This window comes from Episyrphus balteatus, chromosome 3 (assembly GCF_945859705.1).
Source record: "Episyrphus balteatus chromosome 3, idEpiBalt1.1, whole genome shotgun sequence".
NCBI classification, from domain to species: domain Eukaryota; kingdom Metazoa; phylum Arthropoda; class Insecta; order Diptera; family Syrphidae; genus Episyrphus; species Episyrphus balteatus.
The window spans coordinates 85580210-85597630 of record NC_079136.1 but is presented as its reverse complement, the minus strand read 5'-3'; the positions used below and the strand labels follow the sequence as shown (position 1 = coordinate 85597630).

General features: G+C 31.1%; 1 protein-coding gene across 2 annotated transcripts in view; it reads right to left on the bottom strand.

Annotated features, from left to right (window-relative positions):
- LOC129916818 (neuroligin-3) overlaps positions 1–17421 on the bottom strand; it is a 198763-nt gene that overhangs the window by 23934 nt on the left and 157408 nt on the right. For both annotated transcript variants that reach the window (XM_055996974.1, XM_055996973.1), the window contains one exon: positions 723–1104. In XM_055996974.1, the coding sequence (XP_055852949.1) occupies positions 761–1104 (344 nt within the window). In that variant the 3' untranslated portion in view covers positions 723–760. The remainder of the gene's footprint in view (positions 1–722; positions 1105–17421) is intronic.

The following is a 17421-nucleotide window of genomic DNA, read 5'->3' as shown; positions in this document are numbered from 1 at the left end:
AATAAAATTTTATTTGTGGTAAGGGTACATTTTGAACATCGCCTATATCAATAAGGCTTATAAGTTAATCCACTCTTGTTTTGTTAGCTACTGTTGTTAAATTGCTTTTACAATTTCAATCGATTTTGTAGGTGTTTTATATTTATCAGTCTTTGTGTATATATTGAGTTGAATTAAAGTATCTACAATACTTGGCATGATTTGACATTCAACGTTTCATACAAATGATTGAACACACATGAACAAGAACATTGTATTTTGTGTCACTTCAGCAAAAACAAAAAAAACAATTTTGTATAAATGGGTTTTTTGTCATAAATAATATCATTCCATTCACGCGCGCATAAGAACATCTTTCTAATTTTCACTGACAGCTCAACCATCAGCATATAAGTGCATCGATTCGCACAAAACATGTCTGACAAATTCTCCATGTCAATCTGTCATTAAAAATGGTTGCTGCGAATATTTTTGTTTTCATAAATATCTGAAAACTCAACGGAATTATTTTCGGATCATGTGAATCCACACGACAAATATGAATGTGTACATCATTCAGCCAGACAGAGTACGATAAAGGAAGGAACGCAGAAATTGTATTTATATCGTTTCTAAGGTGAAAATTGGAAAATTTCAATTCTGTCCAATTTGTAATAGCAAGCACCTCACAAAGTAGGTACCAGATAGATATCAATCACTTAAAACATCCATAGAGCACTCACCAAGATGACTATAATTCTAGTTCGAACACCGTCACCTATCAGACTCTCATTTCGTCAATTGCCGCCTGTGGCACTTGTTGCTGCAGATGTGATCCCGCATTCGTTGTCATGCCAATGCTATCCTGCTGATGTTGCTGCTGCTGTTGCTGGTGGTGGTGTTGATTTTTCATAGTTCCCCCACCACCACCTCCACCACAGAGAGCACTTCCACTACTGCTACTACTACTGTTTACACTGCTCGTCTGTGTCTGTTCTGACACATTGCCACTAGTGGCCCCAAGTCCTGATGATGCGGTCCGAATTGGTGGCCTAGGTGCTCGAATATGATGGACACCCATCACACTCCCATTTGGTTGGTGTTTGTTTTGTAGATGTTGGCTATCTGAAATTGAAGAAAGAAAATTATAAAATACATATCTCTGTCCATATAGTCAATTTTAGTGTATGAGTGGATGATGAAGGAAATTTTCTGCTGAAACCAGCTAGAAAATCATCCCTAGTACAAGCGTATACAATACATAAACTTCTATCAAAAACTCCAAAATAGGTATATTAAGTAATTTTTGAGTACAAATATTCCATATTTCAATTCAATAAATGATATTTTCTTTTTATTAAGATTGTTGATGTTTTAAGATGTTTAAAAAAACTGTATGATTTGAAACCAGTGTTGCCAGTATATTTGTAAGGCAAGGAGCCGATTTTGAAAAATCTTATAGCCAAAAATATCCGCTTTTAAAAATGGTAAAAAAACCCAAAAAATGTTTGTGGAATGAGATTTTAAATTTTGAAGTGTAATTATTTGTTTTCATTTTGTTGATACATTCCATCTTTCATGCTTATTTAAAGGCGTAAAATTAAATTTTGAATGAAAATCAAATGAAAAATGTATGCAATTTGGTTGTCGGTTGACATTTTTGCAATAAAATACTTTGATTTTAAAGGAGCCTTAAATCGCCAAGTTTAAAATTAAAAGAGCCAAAATCCAATAAATCGAAAATCAAAATTTTAAGGAGTGAGTTAAAAGTTCAAGGTGCCTGGCAACACTGTTTAAAGCCTTCCTTGAAAAATTCCATTGAAAAAATTGTTATAGGTAACTGTTGTCAAAAGTTTTTGACAAATTTTCAGTCAGATAAAAATCATGAATGATGGACAATATTTAAAAAAAAATACATTTGTTTTCAGTATTAAACTGAAAACAATTAGTAGGAATGTATTTTTCGTTGTTCCATATTTATTAGGGTGTGTCACTTTTGTATGGCCGAAAAAAAGTAGGTACTCTAATCTTGCAATGTAATAGTGGTCAAAAGTTTTATTAGGTTCTAAGGTTTCATTATATGTAAAAAAAATTATAATATCGTTCGTCTTTGGCTCGCTCAAATCGGTTGAAGTTTGTTAAAAAAAAAAACGATTTTATATAAAAAAATTATTTTTTTTCCTTCGATTATTTTTCGCAGCTTCTTTACTAAGTGTTCAATTCCAACAAATATAAGTTTAAAAGTTTTTTCTTGGAATAATCTTTCACGTGAAAGCCTAAAAATATTAAATATACGTATTTGTTTTTGTATCCAAACATATATTTCAAATATCTCTAAAAATCCAAATTTCTTCCTATAGGTATTTTGAGCGAGCCAAAGATATTATTTAAAATGAAAATTGTAAACGCAGGATTTAATTTTGATAAGCAATGCAACTTTTAAAAGCTATTACATTTGAAAATTCCATACTTTAGCATTTTGACACACCCTAATATTTATCAACCATTGCTTAGTAATTAAAATTCGGCTCTAATAAAGGTAAGAACAAAAAGAAAAGGAGTTTTTCTGTAAGCTCTGCCATTTATGACCCCTACTCTTCATATACACGGAACGTATACGTATTGATAATTTTGCTTTTATGCACACTTCAACAGTTTCTTAACTAATGTGAATGTTCAAAACTTTGTTTTTATGTTTTCTTTTAAAAGACATAGGTATCAATTATATTTCTTTTTGTTAATTTTTATTAACAAGAAGCCATTAAAAATAAAATGCACGACTGGGTAGCACGTACTTGCTCTTGCAGTTCAAAATTCTTTTATGTTAGTTTACTTTTAGATTTTAGGAACTGCCTCAAGGTAGGGGAAGTGGGGTCAAGACCGCCTATGGGGCAAGGCGGTTTTCGTAGGTACTATGTTGTATGAAAAAAAGTAAAATTGGCAACACTCCCGAGTAAAAATAGAAATTGAATTTTTAACGAAAAAAAACTTGAGCGCCGCACCACCGCTGCACCACCGCCGTTTGCAGGAATTTTCGCCGCACCCACCGCCGCATCACGACTGCAGCACGTCCGCACTATTTCATTTTGTATGAAAAAAATTCTATTCTCGTACTTATACAAATGTTTAAGCCGTCTTCAATGTTATTTTGACTTAAGTAACAAATTGCCAGTTCATGCAAACATGACTTGGTAGTCGAGTGGTTAAAGCGTTGGACTTCTAATTGAAAGTGCTCGGGTTCGAATCTCCTTCTCGTCGGTAGTTTTTTTTTTTATTTTTCAAAATTCCAAAATTATGTATCATGGTGCGGCGAATTTTTCATACAAAATGAAATAGTGCGGACGTGCTGCAGTCGTGGTGCGGCGGTCGTGCACCGAATTTTTCATTCAAAATGAAATAGTGCGGACGTGCTGCAGTCGTGGTGTGGCGGTGGGTGCGGCGAAAATTCCTGCAAACGGCGGTGGTGCAGCGGTGCTGCGGCGCTCATGATTTTTTTCTTTAAAAATTCAATTTCTATTTTTACTCGGGTCTGGTAGCTTAAACAAAGTGAAAAAAGAAGTTCACCATTAAGTCTTCCAAAAAGATGATTCTGATGAAGAGGACTTTGCAGATTGTATTTGTACCTTCTATGTTCTATCTGCAACTGTTTTCTTGATCCAATCCAAAGTATTGTTGGATTAAGTGCAAAATGTGTACCAAATGGTACCAAAAAGCTTGTGCTGGAGTGAAAACTAATGAAAATATAGCATAATTGTGTTATTATTACAAATAGGCTGCATTTAAAACAATAGAAACGGTCTTTCTATCAACAAAATTTGATAGGGCGGTCTTACCCCTATGTGGGGACAAGACGGGTTTTTGTTAGATGTTTTTTCAAAAGGTATTATCTTTTGTTCAGTATTTTTTTATTTTTTTTTTATAATAACGATAGTTTCTGCAAAAAACATTAAACTTAATGAATAAAAACTTTATTCTATTTAAAATATGTTTTTTATTGGTTTTCAGTCAAACACTAAGTAGGCCATCTTGCCCCCACTTCTCCTATATGAATTTTAAAGAAATTTCGTTGATGTTGGGGAAGAGCCGACATTTAGGGCAAAAATGTTGTTAGGTATATGATTTTTTTTTGTTATTTGACTTTTTTGAGAAAAATTCAAAAATGCAGTTTTATTGAAATTGCTTTGAATATTATGCCTGCATCAAAAGCGTTTCAGACGTTTTCGAGTAATTTGCTTTATCTTGAAAAATTTGTATGGGAGGTACACTTTTCAAGCGAGATATTAACAAAACTAAAAAAATCAGCGAATGGAATTGCGAGATACACTTTTTCGAACTTCTCCATCATCGTAATTGCGGTTTTGATTAATACCTCAAATTTGTTTTCTATACGAAACCAATACTTACCCTATAATAGGCTATAGATCAAGTACTAAAGACGTCTCTAACGATTTTGAATTTTTTTTTCTACATTTTTTTTATGAACAAACAAATAAATGTCACACTTGATTTTCAAGTCAAAGATTTAAAAGAGGTCGTTTTAATTTTTAACACAAGTTTTGAGCTTTTTTACATTTGTTGTAAAATTTTCAGATAAACAATGTTTCAATTAAATGCATTGGTTCGTTTTTAAGAAATTGATTTAAATTTTTTGATTGATTTTAAGGCAGAAAAACAGCTTTGTATGGAGAGAAGCGTCTTTCAAAGTTTAGTATACATTTTTTTTCCAATTTTTACTTTTAAAAGATCAACATTTCCAAAATACTTGGTTCTTTTAAAGTTTTATTATTTAATAAGTTAACACCACGGAGTGAGAGTTTTAATTTTTTGCTTGACCTTCATTCTGTTAAAATTCCTTTCAAATTAAACTATGCATTTGTATCTAAAGATTAACGAAAATCTCCTCTTTATTGCTTTCAAATTAATCCAAAAACTCATTTTATCTTAAGCTTTTTACAGATAATTTTTTTTTATATAGATAAATTTAAAACCAATTGAATACAAACAAAAAATTTTAAGCTATTTTTCATCTTCGTAACACCCAAAGTCTTGTTAGTATATAATTTCTTAGCCCGACTTCAAAAAACATAAAAAAAAAAAAAATAAAAACAACTTTATGAAGATATCGTTCTTCGACAGCTTATTTATCGTTATCCTTAACGACCTCACTGCTTAAATTCATTCAACCATAAATTAACTCCAGAGGCCATCTTGTATACAGATTTTTCAATATAGGTAAATTACATCTCAATGAGATTGCTTTAAAAGCTTTTTTTTTTTTTTTGCCAAATTCGCTATATATACTATACATACAACACAACGCCAGACCAAGCAGTTAGGCAGCTATAAAATTCACACAATTTGCTAAGCAATTATCAATCCATTAGCCTTGAATTCGCGCAGTTTATGCAGACAATTTATTCAAGTACCAACAGACATGTTTTTTTCTTTATTCTTTTAGTTTATATGAACCATCATCAGACTTATTTGTCACAAAACACAATTTTGTTTAGAATTTTAGCTAAAAAGTTAATGTACCGTTTGCGTGCTTTGCCCACTTCAATTTAATATAGGCTTTAAAAATTAATAACAAAAAAAAAAAAAAACTCAATCCTTTACCAGGAAAATAAAAAAGCTGTTAGAATTTGAGAATGAAAAAAAAAAAAACTGCATGTGTTTATCGTGACTTTGCCTAATTGCCTCGCCTATTTTCTGTCTACAAAAGCATCCAGTGACAGTGCGGTTTAAATCCTTAAGGGAACATTAAATCTTTGTAACTCTTTTTGTCTGGTTGTTTCTTCAGTTTGAGCCCACTCTACATTTCGTTGCCCTAGCATTCTTTGTTTACCCATTGTGAGTGTGAGGAGGGGAGAGGGGGTTATGGAAAAAAAGCAGAATCATCCTCATTTTTTTGAATTAACAGATTTTTGTGGATAAAACTCTTTTGTTATTCGGTGTGTGGAGCTCTTGAGATAGCGAAAGAATAAAAAAAAAACGTCTTCTCTATTAAGGATTTCTCTTTTTTGTTAACAACTTCAAGAGCTTAAAGCAAAAGAAACCCTAAACGGTTTAATAAGCAATTTACCACCAAAAAAAAACTTAGGGAATCACGAACAAAAATGAAAAAAAAAAAAAAAAAAATCTTAACAAAGCGATACAAAAGAAAAGATATATCCTCTCCTACGCATAACTAAATGTTTGAGGTGGAAATTGCTCTAGGAGTTCCTTTATAAAACTTGATGTTTAAAAAAAAAAAAAAATATAGAAGAAAAAATACGTATATATTATGTATAAAGAAATGCACAAGAACATTGGTGTGTAGAAAATCGATTTTGTTGTGGTATGTGCGGTATAGGTAGGATGAAAGTATTTTTCATCTGTTCAGTCAGGACTGGATTTATGTTATTCGTCTTGGAACTTATTGAAAGGAATACAACTTTCTATTTCTATTTTTTTTAAATATTTTTTTTACGCACAGAAAAGGAATATTTGCCAAGCCCTTATACTTTTCTATACATAAAAAATATTCATACCTAATCATTGTTTTTTTTTTTGGAAAAACTTTTTATACCTATGTATATTGTATATATATTACTATTTTCACCCAGGTTTATGCAACACAAATCAGGAAGAATCTTTTGAGTGACTTAAGAGACTAGACGATGGCAAGTAAAGAACTGGGGTCTAATTACGGCACACGATTACGATCATACGTTATCGTGTTGACTATTGCTGTCTCTATTAAATCAATAGAAAAAGATAGAGACAAATAGCGATCATACGTTAACTGTGATTCGATCCCTGATCTACATAATATCTTCAGAACAAAAGCAAACGGAAATAAAAACGTTCGGCCAAACAAGTTAACGAAGCTTGATGGTTGATCGGATTGAACGAATTCTTCACCATCATCAGCATCAACTTATGTATCAACTTTGAATGGATACCTACTTAATAAAATGCACGACTGGGTCGCACGAACTTGCTCTTAGAGTTCAAGTTGCTTAAATTTTTAAGACTTTTTATATAGAAATTTAGGAAATGTATAGGTGCAAAAAAAAAAACATAAAATTCGTTTTTTTAAAAAATAAAACAAAATCCGAAATCAAAATGCCCTCCAAAACAAGTATGCAGTTTTGATTGACATAATTAAGATTCATTTTTAGAAAATAAATTTTCAAAATCGTTAGAGCCGTTTAAAAAAAAAACTAATTTTTTATAAATATTTTTTTTGGAAAAAAAGTTTTAAAATAAAATTGGTATGCCATTTTGTAGAAATCACTAATCAACATCTAAAAAAAATTTCAAAAAAATATATTTTCCCGTTGTCGAAAATTTTATTTTTCAAAAAAAAAAATTCAAAAAAATACCGTTAATAATGATTTAAAAAAAAAAAAAAATTTTTCATAAAAAGATAGACCTTGTCTTAAAATTTACATTTGAATTTTCTAAACAACATCGTTGGAGCCGTTTTTGAGCAATTTCAACTTTACTAAAATCGGTAAATGACAAGTACCGTTATTTTTGGTCCAACAAAATTAATTCCAAAAATCCCTTACATACCAAAAAATGCTACATACCAAATTTGAAGTCAATCGGTCCATCCGTTTAGGCTGTAGCTCCTTATACAGACAGACAGACGGACTTCCGGGACCCACTTTTTTGGCATTGTCTACCATCGTAATGTCATGGAAAAATGTTATCTCAACCTTTTACTTGCTCTATAGGGCAAGTATTGGTTTCGTGTAGAAAAAAAATTCGAGGTTTCAATCAAAACGATGATGGAGAAGATCAAAAAAGTGGTTTTCGTCATGCCGTCCGTCGGTCTGTGCGTCCATCTGTACATCGAGCTAGAGCCTAAACGGATGGATGGATTTGCTTGAAACTTGGTACAGATGCTTTTTAGGTTATTCCCTAGGACGGTTTTTTTTATTTTTTTAATATCTCCTTTTTAACGCATATCTCCCATATAACGTTTTCGAGGTATTGCAACTTTCTCGAAAACGGCTCTAACGATTTTGATTAAATTTGGTATACGTAATAGACTTATTGATTCTTACAAAACTGCGTTTTTAGTTTTTCTCAAAAAATGCTGAGAACGGAAATATGGCGTTGCCGTTTTTCAAAAATTGACATGTTTTTTAAGTTCATATATTTCATCAAAGCATTAGTCAATTTTATTGAAAATTTACAGACATCATAGGTATTGAAGTGTAAAATGTAAAAAAAATTAAAAAAAAAAGTTTTTCAAAAAATATTTTAAAAATTGAATTCTTTTAACTTTCGATTTTTTTTTTGTTTTTATTTTTTTTTTTCTCCACAAAATCTTAAATTTCCAATAGATATTTTAGATAAAGATACTTTGAACTACAAGAGCAAGTACGTGCGACCCAGTCGTGCATTTTTTTTTTTGTACGAATGCATAACTTGATATATATATTAGGGTGGGTCAAAAAAAAATTAATATAAAGAGCTCATATTTGGTGTGTATATTCTAGAGGGGTCTAGCAATCGATTTTTCGGAGTACCAAATCAAAAAAAAGAATTTCGATTTTTTTGACCCACCCTAATATGTATATTGTATAGTACCTACATATATCGCAAGTAAAAACAACATTTGAAGTCAAATTTAGATCCAAAACAAGTATGCAATTTGATTACTTTAATTAAGATGCATTTTTGCAAAAAAATTCAATTTTTGATTTATATTGAGGCAATATAAATGCTTTTGCATAAAAAATTTGTTAAAATTGAACCAGTTATTTGGAAGATAGTCAGAAACTTTAAACATTGATCTACGATGGAGGGTACCGTTAATAATGATTTTGAAAAAAAAAAAATAACGTTTTCATTAAAAAATAGACATTGTCCAAAGACTATAAGTTTATTTTTTTAATCAAAGACGTGCCACTGGTTAAAGAGGAATGCCTGACACACGAAGAGCGTACAAAAATTGAGATCGGTAAGTCATGTGGAGCACTTGCTCCTATTTAGCTAGATTTTCGAACCTATCCTGGAACGGGGCAGTATATTAGAGCGAAATCGTGACTCTGATAGCTGGATTTTCAATTTAAGCTTGAATACTAAGAACCGTATAAAAACCTCAATTTTGAAGACCAACAAAATTGGACTCTATTAAATTGTATGTAAAACTGTTCCGTATATGTACGTTATTCCGTATACTCCCCATAAAAGGTACATACCAAAACCAATATACAATTTATACATCACCCCAAAAACATATGGACACCATCAAATAATGTCCCCTATTTCACTCTCATATATTACAAGTTTTTCTTTATTTAAACTTCATCTGAAATATAAATTACCAACATAAAAGGAAAACTACATGAATATTAAATTTGTATAAAGGTTCTTGTCGACCGGCCGGCCCCCCTTTTATGTTGGCCCCTCATATTATACAGATTGCGCCTTTGTATCAAGGTGTTTTGTGCCTGCAGAGTTTGGTATAAAATCAATCTGTTTTTCATTTAGCCCATAACCATTACCATATCATCGGCATCGGCCTTCTTTGTACCTTACCTTGCAAACGGCTTTTACAAGGGGTGGTTTCTCGTCATCCACGAGGGCAAAAAATATAAAGGAGCTTTTGATTTCTTGACTTTGCTTCCTCCAAGTATATTAATATACACAAACAAACACACACACACATAGACTTTTATGTATTGTATGTCTTGCTCCTGCTGTAGCTTTCCTCAAGAATATTGAATATGATTTGGGTTGATTGAGTATTTTGCTTCCTGATAGAATATTTATTAAATGAACACGAACTAGGCATGGTAGGTATACGCCATTAAACGGTTTTTACCTTATATACATGTGTTTTTGACATGACACACAGGAGGGATATATTTGTTTCGGGAGGGAGTTGGGACTATACAAAGGATGGGACTTTGGGACATTGTTGGTTAGCTATATACTCTATTTCAACTATATTGTATATTATGAGCTGCTTGCCGACAAGCCATAAACATGTATTTGCATTAATTTGTCCAAAAACTCATTCCGGATGAGATTAAAATTCATTACATTCGGATGTGCCGCAGACCTCGAACCCAATTGCCATGTTGTCGAGTCTGGCAGTTTCCGTTCTAATATATTGCTAACTTCGCGGATGGAAGCTGAAATGCCTAATATTCTCGTTTTAGAATATATATGTATATACAAATGGATGCTGCTATCTACTATGAGATGGGTGATATGGGCGTGCATTTATTTTGTGTCACAGCAGCAGCAGCAGGATTCGAGGGAATGGCGTTTCCAACATCAAACTAGATATTACTCGAATATCGTATGCTCAGCTGAACCGGAGCGCGATTTTGGATGTAATCGGATGTCAATTGTAACGATGTGCTTAGTTTTTGAAAATTGCAAAACGAAAATAACATCAATTCCATTATAATGCGAGGGAGACGACTATATGAGATATTGAGAATGTGGGGGAGATATTTTACAAATATTCGAACGACCGACATGTAGAAGGCTAGGTGCATTTTTAAACACGAATATTCAAAAATTAATTAAAATCCATGAATTATTATCGGTGAAACATATCGCAAAACAATGGAATAATGTGGAATAATAATGAGGTATTAGTTTTTGTTTTCAAACTACAAAATCGTGTCGTGCGTTATTGGGTTTTGTTTTGAAAGTGCGTTATTATGCAATATTGGGTTGGTATAGAAAGGTAATACGATAAATGAGTGTTAGATGGATATTTAGAGGCATGACGTTAATGCTTTTGAGGTGTGTAATTGCAAAAAAAAAGAACAAAACGAAAACCATCAGAATAGTGGGTATTTTAGTCATTTTGATTAGTAATATACCAAAAACTATTATGTAACACCTTTAAAGTTTCTCTATGCAGTTAAATGGAGTTTAGTTGTACTAAATGACAGGAACATTGGGCTGTCGATTCAAATGAAGACATTCAACTAGATTTTAATTAAACTATGAAAGGCTACAAATAACTTAACCTTAAGTTATTTTTTCTTCGTTCTTAAGAATGAAATACAGCAAATTATAGTGTTCCCAGTTGACTTCAATGATATCCGTAGGTATTTCGAAGGGTAACAGATCGGTTTTACGGTTTTACATTGAAGAACAGCACCGAAAAATGTTTACTATGAAATTAGAACCTACCTACTGTGGGGTCGCTTCCTAAAACCAAAGAATAAAAATTCTGAAAAATTTCAAATTTTCAAGGCATTCAAGTGGTGAAATTCAAACAGGAAAGAACTTTTATAAAAATAATACAAGAAAATATTTAAAATTTAGAAAGTTCGAGAATAGATTCTTGGTTAAATTTGTTTTTGCATATCCCTGGCCTAAAGTAAAACTAGAAAAGTTTTTGAAAGTTTAAATTTGTCTTTTATAATATCTTTGGCCAAAAGAAAAATTGTGCATTTTGAAAAATAACGAAAAAACGTGGATTAAACGTTTCGTTTTTCCTTCCCTAAACTTTTTTTAATAAAAGAAAAGAATAATAAAAACTATTATTCTCCAAAAGGAAACGATAAGGAAACAGGAGCACTAAGCAGTGCTGATATTCCTGAACCTGATATTATTTCCACAAATACTAAAATATAGTGATTTCTGTTTGGCTGTTTGAAAACACATATAATAAAATTATACTAAAAATTCCAAATATCGAATTATATTATCATATGAACTATATATAAACTCCTGCTCAAAATTAACGCACACTTTTTTTTTCTTTAGTTATACCCCTGCATCTTGTTTGAAATGGCTTTAAAATTATTTGTTGTATTTTTTTGTGTTTGCTTATTGTTTAGCAAGTCAGAAAAATGCTAAATTGCAACAGTATTATTAACCAAAAAAAAGATAAACCAAATTTAGCAATTCAAGGTCTGAAAACTGATATTAAAATAATTTTTGTTTTTTAAGAAAAAAAATTTAAAAAAATGGAAACGCTTGACAGTTCTTTCCAATAATTTTTTTCAATACTTGGCATTGTCTCCTCTAGCGCATATGGTAATTTGGAGTGGTCTATTCATTCCACGAATTAAGTTTTGAAGGTTTTGTTGTAACTTTTCTTTCACTGCAGTTTTCTGTTAATCAAGAATGCTTGGAGGTGGATTTCGGCAGCAAATGCATTTTTTTCAACATTTCCTAGACATGTTCTATTGAATTTACATCCGGATATCTGTGTGGTCAATTCAAAGGTGGCACATTTTAATCATGAAGATATTCTCAAACCACTCTAGCATGCATTATCGTGCATCAGACTGATTTGTGGACCAAATCTAGGGGTGATTGGAACCGCATGCTGTTCCAGAATATCAGCCAAGTATCTTTGGTTACTTAAATTAGGTCTAGGAGATCTCACTAACTCCGTAGGTGTTGTGAGGCAGAGTTTACTCCATGAAAATTTATGACTCATCTCTAAAAGGTTCGCGGGTTGACAGATAGACTTCAGCATACCTCTCCAAATCTTCCCCACAAACATTTTATTCAATACCTTCAATTTAAGCTAACTCCTGTCTTATTTGAGAAAATAACCACGATACTGTGAGATAAAGTAATAGTAGGACTTTTTTGTAAAATAAATATGATGTGCGTTAAATTTGAGCAGGAGTGTACAAAGGGAACATCCGATTTCAAGAGGAAAATTGATTTTCAAGATCCTTTCAACTTTTTTAATTCCTGGTGTTAAATTTTATTTTATTAAGTCGATCCTATTCCTAATCCAGTTTTATAATCTTTTATCTGTGTTAATAATTTAAATTCATGTTCCTTAATTAAATCTAATTCTAATTTTGTTTGCTCCTATATGTTTTTTTTTTTTTTTTTTTTTAATTAATCCTTAATCTAGTATTTGTTTCTTTAGTGTTATTCAAATTTTTTTTCTTTAATATTGTTCTTTAATATCTGTTCTTTTATCTATTTGTATCGTTTCTTAATTTTACATTTTTTTAATAATAATCTAAAAATTTGGGTTTATATTTGTTGGATTGTGCGGGAATTCACTCGGTGTGTGAACTTGTTAATTTCATAAATTCAATTCTATAATACAGGTAATCACATATAAGATATTAACAATTGTGCGCACAAAGAAATTGGATTTAGGTATGAGATAATTCTTACTATTTGTTATTTATATTACTAATTTTTTTTTTGTTTGTTGCTTAAATACAATATTGAGTGATTTTCAAGTAAACTTACACATATCTTCCATATCAATACTAATTTTCATAATAATAGAAACCATGTAATAATTTTTAACAAAAATCATAATTTTATAAGCCATACAATTTTAAGAAACGTAAATTGACATTCCCATTCAATAAAAATTAAATTGTTCGATAATGAAATGAACGTTTATATGTTTTTATTTCGGTATTGGAACAAAATTGAAATGAATTCGTAAATTCCATGAAGAGTGACTGATGGTAGATGGGACATGAGGGTCCATTTTGACAATTGAGTATCCGCAGGAGAGGCTAAGGCCTTGTCTTAGGGGCTGTCGCACAAATCTGAGCACGCGGCAGCCAAGGAGCCTTCTCAGAAATGAGTTAGGCAGAGGGAGGGAATGCTCAAGGGTGCCAATTCCACCAATGGTGCCCGTGCATTGTAAGGACAAGTAGGTTGATCAGTTTAAAGGTTCTTCATTCACTTCCTCATATCGTTTAAATATAATTTAATGTAAAGTAGCTTAATTTTACTAGTCCATGTTGTCTGTCTGTAGTACTCTTACTAATTTTCTTCAACCAGGCATGATATTATATGCGGTAGTCTAGGTAGGCGGGTCAAAAAGAACCCACCCCACAACCGGCGAGCTAAGCAAAGCACTTTAAACATGCCTGACCTGGCCCTGCTTACTGGACACCCTTCCATCTATGGTTTTGTGTAAGATCTGTACTTACAGGATGGAAGGGTTGACTATATTCTCACTATTACTGGTGGGAATGGTCTTATACCGTTACACTACACGGTTAAAAATTCTGGAGTATTTTTTAATACAGCTCTTGTAATTTGTAATACAAAAAAAATTACATTTTAATACTTCCAAAATATTAAAATTATTTTTAATCTATTTTGTATTAAATTTAAATATTTTAGTATTAAGTTTACCACTTGTCAAACAAAAATGATTAGAAAATACCCTCAGTGGATTAAAAACTAATCCGTCGGTATTGAATTCCAATCTTGTATTGAATTTTAATACCGCTGTAGTAGATTTTAATATGTTTGTATTACATTTTAATATAATTGTATTAACATACAATACAAATTTATTAAAAAACTAATATAAAAAGTATTAAATTGTAATACAAGAATATTTAATTTTAATCAAATTGTATTAAAAACCTAAAAAAAATATTATCTATGGTTTGAATGTAACCGTCACCTGAAAAAGTAGGTACCTTTTCTTAAAAAAAATTAAAAACAAAAACTGTAAATTTGTACTAATTTGAAGTCGCTTTGTGTTTTTTGGAAGCAAAATGCATAAATTGCAGACGAAGTTTGATTGGCAATAAGATTTCACTTGCTACAGTTTGCGAATATCACCATTATTTTTTATTATATTATTTATGATGAATAATTATATTTTGAGTAATGAATTTTGGAAAAAGAATACATTGTATTAACTTTCAATACATTTGGAATTGAAATGCAATATTTTTGTACTATCTTTTAATAAAATTTTTATTAGAAATTAATACCCATAAGATCTGTGCGAATTTTATTTTTTAAATACAATTGGTAATAAATTCTAATAAAACTGTATTATTTTTTAATACAACTTTTATTAAAAAGTAATACAATTGTATTATAAAATATTCCTCAAATATTAAATAAGAATACATTTTGTATTAACTAAAAAATTTTAATATTATTTGTTATGTATTAAATTTTAATACATTTCTGGTGTAGACCTATATGTAACCCAAAAAGTATTTAAAAATACTCCAGAATTTTAAACAGTGTATGTATTTATACTAAAAGCATCAAAGAGATATCCACAAACTGGCAATTTTAAAGACAAAAAATCTTCTGATAACCCACTGGAATGCATAGAAATTCCTGGCAATTAGAAGCTCCATAAGGAAAGTATCAAAAAATTCAATCCGGTAAAAGATGTCTTCAAATAATGAAAATTTGGAAGCCTTCACTTGGGTTATGTTAAATTGCCATACATGAAGATCGTTTTCATAAACATATGGAGGTCTCACAAAAAATGTTTCATTTCAAATTGTCATTTGTTCAAACAAAAAAAAAAAAATCCCCATAAGATTCAAGCGTATTTAGTTTAGCTCGTTTTATCTCCGAATTCACTTTTTGTGACTTGACTTCAGCTCTTAGCTCTCCATATGCCTTTTTGTTATTCAGTTTTGAACTTATAGTAATTATATTATTTGTAAGTACTAATACTTATTTGAATACCCACAAAAAGGTTCTGATAAAACAAAACTATACACAACAAAAAACTTTAACTATAAATAATGTTAATAGGGATAAAAAAAACTTAAGTGGAAGCAGTATTTGTTAAACCAAACAAAAATTTTTCTTAACGAACCGCAATTCGTCAGCATAAAGCAAAATTGTTCTAAGTACATAGGATTTCTTAAGGACTTAGAACAATTTTGCTTTACGCCGACGAATTGTAATAAAAAAAAAAAGTTACACATACGCCACAGTGACTGGTCAAGTTTATAGAACAGGTAAAATAGGCATTTAAAAAAATTGTTACGCTCATGAAAATTTAAAAAAAGATTGCTCTTGGGATAAGAACCAAGGATAAAAATTTGGTGAAAGGGTGTTTTTTTCGCGGGAAACAGGGAAGGGGTGAAAAATGTATTTTACTTTTGAAATGTCAGCTCAAAAGTTTACTAATATAATGTTATTACTAGTACCTAAAATAGTTATTTGTTATTTCTTCTGGTCTGTATTCAAAAAATTTTAAAACTTGTACCGGTCAATAGAGGGTGAAAATACTTAATTAAAATTAATAAACTAAATCATATCCTTGGATTATCAATTTACAATTTTTGTTTGTCATTTCTGAACCCTGAATATCACTGCAAATCATCGTAGTTTGTGTGTGAATATGTTATCTTTAAATTAAAAAATGTAGTCTTCCAAATAAAAAAAAAAAATACCCTTAAAATAAAAAAAAAAAATAAATAAAAATAAAAAAAATATAAACAAGTTCTACTAAATGTACATAACCTACTACCAAAAAACATCGCTTTAAATTTGGCATATTTGAATATTTTTTATTTATGAATAAAACCAAGCCATTATGTAAATGTCAATTGAATACATATCACAACCATTTTCTAAAAAATAAATATTTTTTTTTACGAAAAAGTATAAAAACCAAAACAATGAAGACCCTTTTGTAACAGCCTCCATGAAATCCATAACTTTTTATCAAAATAATTGTCAAAAATAATGCTAAAAAAAAAAAAAAAATAATAATAAACACCCACACAACAACCCTCTCTCTCTCTCTCCTCTATATTATGATAGTCAAACAAGAACCACTGGTTAATTTCGAAGAATTTATGACATCCTAATTGGGTAATCACTTCCACACACAAAAGGACCACTTCAAAGGACTCAGCGCGCCTCAACCTCGTTTTCGCCTTTTGATATGTTTTTTGCATTTTCTATTTTCTTTCCTTCTAGCAACAGTTAAATCCTCTTGAAGGAGTAGGCAAAATAGGAAAAGTATATTACCATTTTATTCCTGCAGCGGCACCAGCTGGACGATTTCTCATAATTCACAGGCTCTTAACCAATTTTGCAAAAAGCTCTAAAAGCAAAAGAAGCACACAAAAATGGAAAATGGGAGAAGAACCTTATCATAAACTCCAAAATAAGAACCATCACAACCCTATAGAAACATCCCTCCGGGCTATTTCAGAGAGAAGTTATTTTGCTTTCATCCTTTTTGGTCGTTGCGTTCATCACCAGGATCTAGCAACCAAAACACCACCGTCTCCACATAACCGCCCGCCATTGCCATCACACCGTTCTATCGTTGCCGATAGGATGCTTATATTCTCGTTGGCGTCCATAATTGGCATGACAACCGGGTCAAATCAGGACCAATTTGTAACTTAAAAATCTTCTCGCGCGATAAACCCAATGCGGATGCCATCATCACTTTACTATACAATATTCAACCCCCTCGAAGCTGTTCAAATCACTTCGGCATAAAACCCTATTTTGTGACTTAAATACAGTTGAATCGAGCGCGATGGCGAAAAAAAAAAATTTATTCAACAAAAAAATTTATATATATGTATACATATACCGCTGACGCATCGATACAACAGCATTCGATTTTACCATCGCATCGTTTGCAAATCATGCGCTTTCGTCAAAAAGAAGAAGCAAACAAAAAAAGAAGAAAAACAAATTTTCGTCGTTATTGTTATGCTATTATAGATT